We start from the raw sequence: 2,851 nt of genomic DNA, 5'->3' as shown, positions 1-2,851 counted from the left end.
GCCCCACGGCCCCAGCCGCTCCGCAGCATGTGGGATCTTCCCAGACCGGGGCACGACCCCGCGTCCCCTGTATCGGCAGGCGGACTCTCAACAGCTGCACCACCAGGGAAGCCCCCAGCTTCTGTATTCTTAAATCAGTACTAAGAAGTGAAGAGAATGGGGGAGAGAAAGCATTCCTTGTTCGACCTTCAAGCATTTGGCTTCTGGTTTCAATGTATAGAAATCATTTCTCAGCAATGTAAGCCATCATTTTATTCATGGTTTAAAATCTTCAGCGTGACAGTGGTGCTCTCTATTGACCCAGAGTCATCTGCTTCTTCTAAGTTTGATAAAACAGTGGGAGGGGAGGAGGGTCGTGGGAGGCAGACAAAGCAGGAGGGACAGCTAGCACAGGTCATTGGGGGAGAGGGAGGAAGGGAAGATGGGGTTTGTTTTCAGAGGCAGATCCACCAAGCGTGTGCTCGCTGGAAGGGGAAAGGAAAGGAGATGAGCACCCTTGTAGGGGAGCATCGGGGGTGGAAACAGCAGCAGATAGAGATTATGTGGGTGGTGAATCGAGGTGAGGACAAGGTCAGGGAAGGAAGGTAGGAGAGGGCTTCGGTCTGTGTTTTAGTTTCCTGAGCCATCATGTAATCCGTGCAGTTGCTCTACCACCCTCCCTGAGGCCAGCTCAGGCTTGTATTCATATTCTTCCCAAGAAAAAACAGAAGTAGAGGTCAAATGGCCCCACTTGAGGATTTTGTTTATTGTTTTCATAATTACTAAACATGCTAAAATCACATAGAGTGGCTGTTCCACTTCTGCTCTGACGCCACAGTGGGGCAGGTGGGAACTACAAGGGCCACTTGGTTTTTGTGGCCTCTGGGGGTGGCTAGGCATGAGGGGTTAGAGGTAGGCAGGTTAACAAAGCCCCAAGACTCCTTCACATAGTGCACCTTTACCAGCAGTAACTGGTGTCCTTAGAGATCTCCTCCTTCATTTTTCTTTTCTTCCCGAATCAACTGGTGATTTCCTTCCCAAATCTTCCCATTTCTCTGCCTGTGGCCCCTTGAACCTCTTCCACTTCTGCCCCTTACGGGTCTAGACTAGACGATGAGGGAAACTTTTCTTTGTCTCTACCAGTCCCAGTCTCCCTTCCTTGGAACTAATCTACTGAGCATGCAGTACATGGGAGCAGTTTGATTTAGGTCTGCCCAGGGGAAAGGGAGGCTCCAGTCCCCACTGTGGCTTAGCTCATAGGAGGGAAGTTGAGGTCCTGATGAGAAGGATGTGAAGGTAAAAAATGCTACCTGAAGTGTGAATGTTGCAACCAGTGGAACAGGGCATATGCCCCACCCTCGGACACCCTACTCTGAAGGCTTTTCCCTCCCTCCCACATTGTCAGGGGTCCCTCTCTCAACCTCAAATCCTCTTGCTCTTCAACCTCATAAGGCAGGCACAGGTACTGATCAAGGAGCTGTATCCCAAGGAGAAAATGTTCCACCCTTAAGCAAGTGGCTGCCTGTTGAATTCTTCATCTTCCCTGTGTTCCTTGTGCCTCTGCGGCTGTGATGGCTTGAGGGGCCAGAGAAAATAATGCATAAGTGTTGAACTTGCCTCAACGAGAAGCTTGAGGGACAAAGAGACAAAGATACATGGGAGTCAGAGCTGTGGAGGAGGGGAGGGAAGGGAGCAAGGTGAAGGGTGAGGCTGGTTATTCAGGAACTGGGATCCTTTTTCTTTTTCTGGAATCGCCGGAACTTGTCCTGAATAGCAAGGGCAGCCTTCTCTGTTTCTGGTGCCGTCAGATCAATGTCAATCTCCTCCTCCTCCTCAGCCTTCTTGGCATTGCCAGCTCTCCCTGCAGATAGTTGAGAGATTCATTAATGAGTAAACCTGAATTGCCCCAGACCCTTTCCCAGGCCCCAAATACAGTGGTTAAAGTCCACTTTCTACTGGACTCTGTGAGGTCCCCCAATCTTTGCTAGGACCAGGAATGCCTGATAACTCTCCCAGAAGCTTGAGTCAGGGTACTTAGGCTGAGAATTAGTTATAGTAGGTACTCAGGAGCTTTGCAACTCTTGAACCAAGATGACAGATGTCTTCTATCACCACTTCTATCCTAAATCCTACAGTTCAGAGTCCCAGAGCACACTCACTTTCCCCTGTTCTCCCTAAAGTTCTGATTGAGACAGAGGCTGGGATTATTTGATGAGTTTCTTCCTATCACTGTACCTGTTTCCAAGCATTCCAGAGCCAGTTTCTAAAATCAAAGAGTAAATTCTAGTAGGTTTACTTCTTAGGAAAAAGTGGAAGGAAGTTTATAGATATAGTAGTCCTAACCTAGTGCTTTGTTTCACTTATCACATTCTTATTCCTGTTATATCTGACTTTAGGAGCTTCCAGGCTTACAGCCCTACTTGTCTTCGTGTCCCAAGCTCTACAAACTGCTTAGCCCACCCCCACTCACCCTTTTCCTCTGGGCCAGCTGCCTGGTTGGTTGCTGGGGATGTTTTGGTGTTAAGCTGGAAAAGAAAAATCAGAATATTAGATATTCACAGAAGTATTAAGGTGCCATCCCCGTAGACTCACCATCATCCTTTTCAAGCCCTCCTACTACCAGGTACATCCCTTAGTCTTTTGAAGAAGTGGGTCTTGAGATCAGAAAGAGGGAGAAAAGTCATCAAAATTTATTCAACAAGTATTGATTGGTGCTAGGGAAATTGTAGAGGACAAAACAGAAAAAACCCTGCCCTCATGGAGTTTACGTTCTAGGATATAGATAGACAAATGAATAAACAAAATTATTATTATGTTAAGTGGTGATAAGTGCTATAGAGAAAAGACAGGGAAGGGAGGTAGTGACTGCCAG

General features: G+C 47.6%; 1 protein-coding gene across 1 annotated transcript; it reads right to left on the bottom strand.

The window, feature by feature from the left end:
- Nucleotides 1-1,697: 1,697 nt before the first annotated feature.
- Nucleotides 1,698-2,577, bottom strand: PCP4L1 (Purkinje cell protein 4 like 1). The gene is made up of 3 exons (XM_007467146.1): nt 2,572-2,577; nt 2,450-2,504; nt 1,698-1,840 (listed from the first exon to the last, which is right to left on the bottom strand). Exons 1-3 carry the CDS (start codon nt 2,575-2,577, stop codon nt 1,698-1,700), a joined length of 204 nt encoding a protein of 67 aa, XP_007467208.1.
- Nucleotides 2,578-2,851: the final 274 nt, after the last annotated feature.

The sequence above is a fragment of the Lipotes vexillifer genome, unplaced genomic scaffold (genome assembly GCF_000442215.2).
Source record: "Lipotes vexillifer unplaced genomic scaffold, Lipotes_vexillifer_v1.1 scaffold902, whole genome shotgun sequence".
NCBI classification, from domain to species: domain Eukaryota; kingdom Metazoa; phylum Chordata; class Mammalia; order Artiodactyla; family Lipotidae; genus Lipotes; species Lipotes vexillifer.
This window is presented reverse-complemented; position numbering and strand designations above follow the sequence as displayed.

Coding starts and splice junctions, on each gene's coding strand:
- PCP4L1 (XM_007467146.1), bottom strand. Junction 1,841..2,449: donor AGCTGGCCCAGAGGAAAAGG/GTGAGTGGGGGT, acceptor AACTATCTGCAG/GGAGAGCTGGCAATGCCAAG.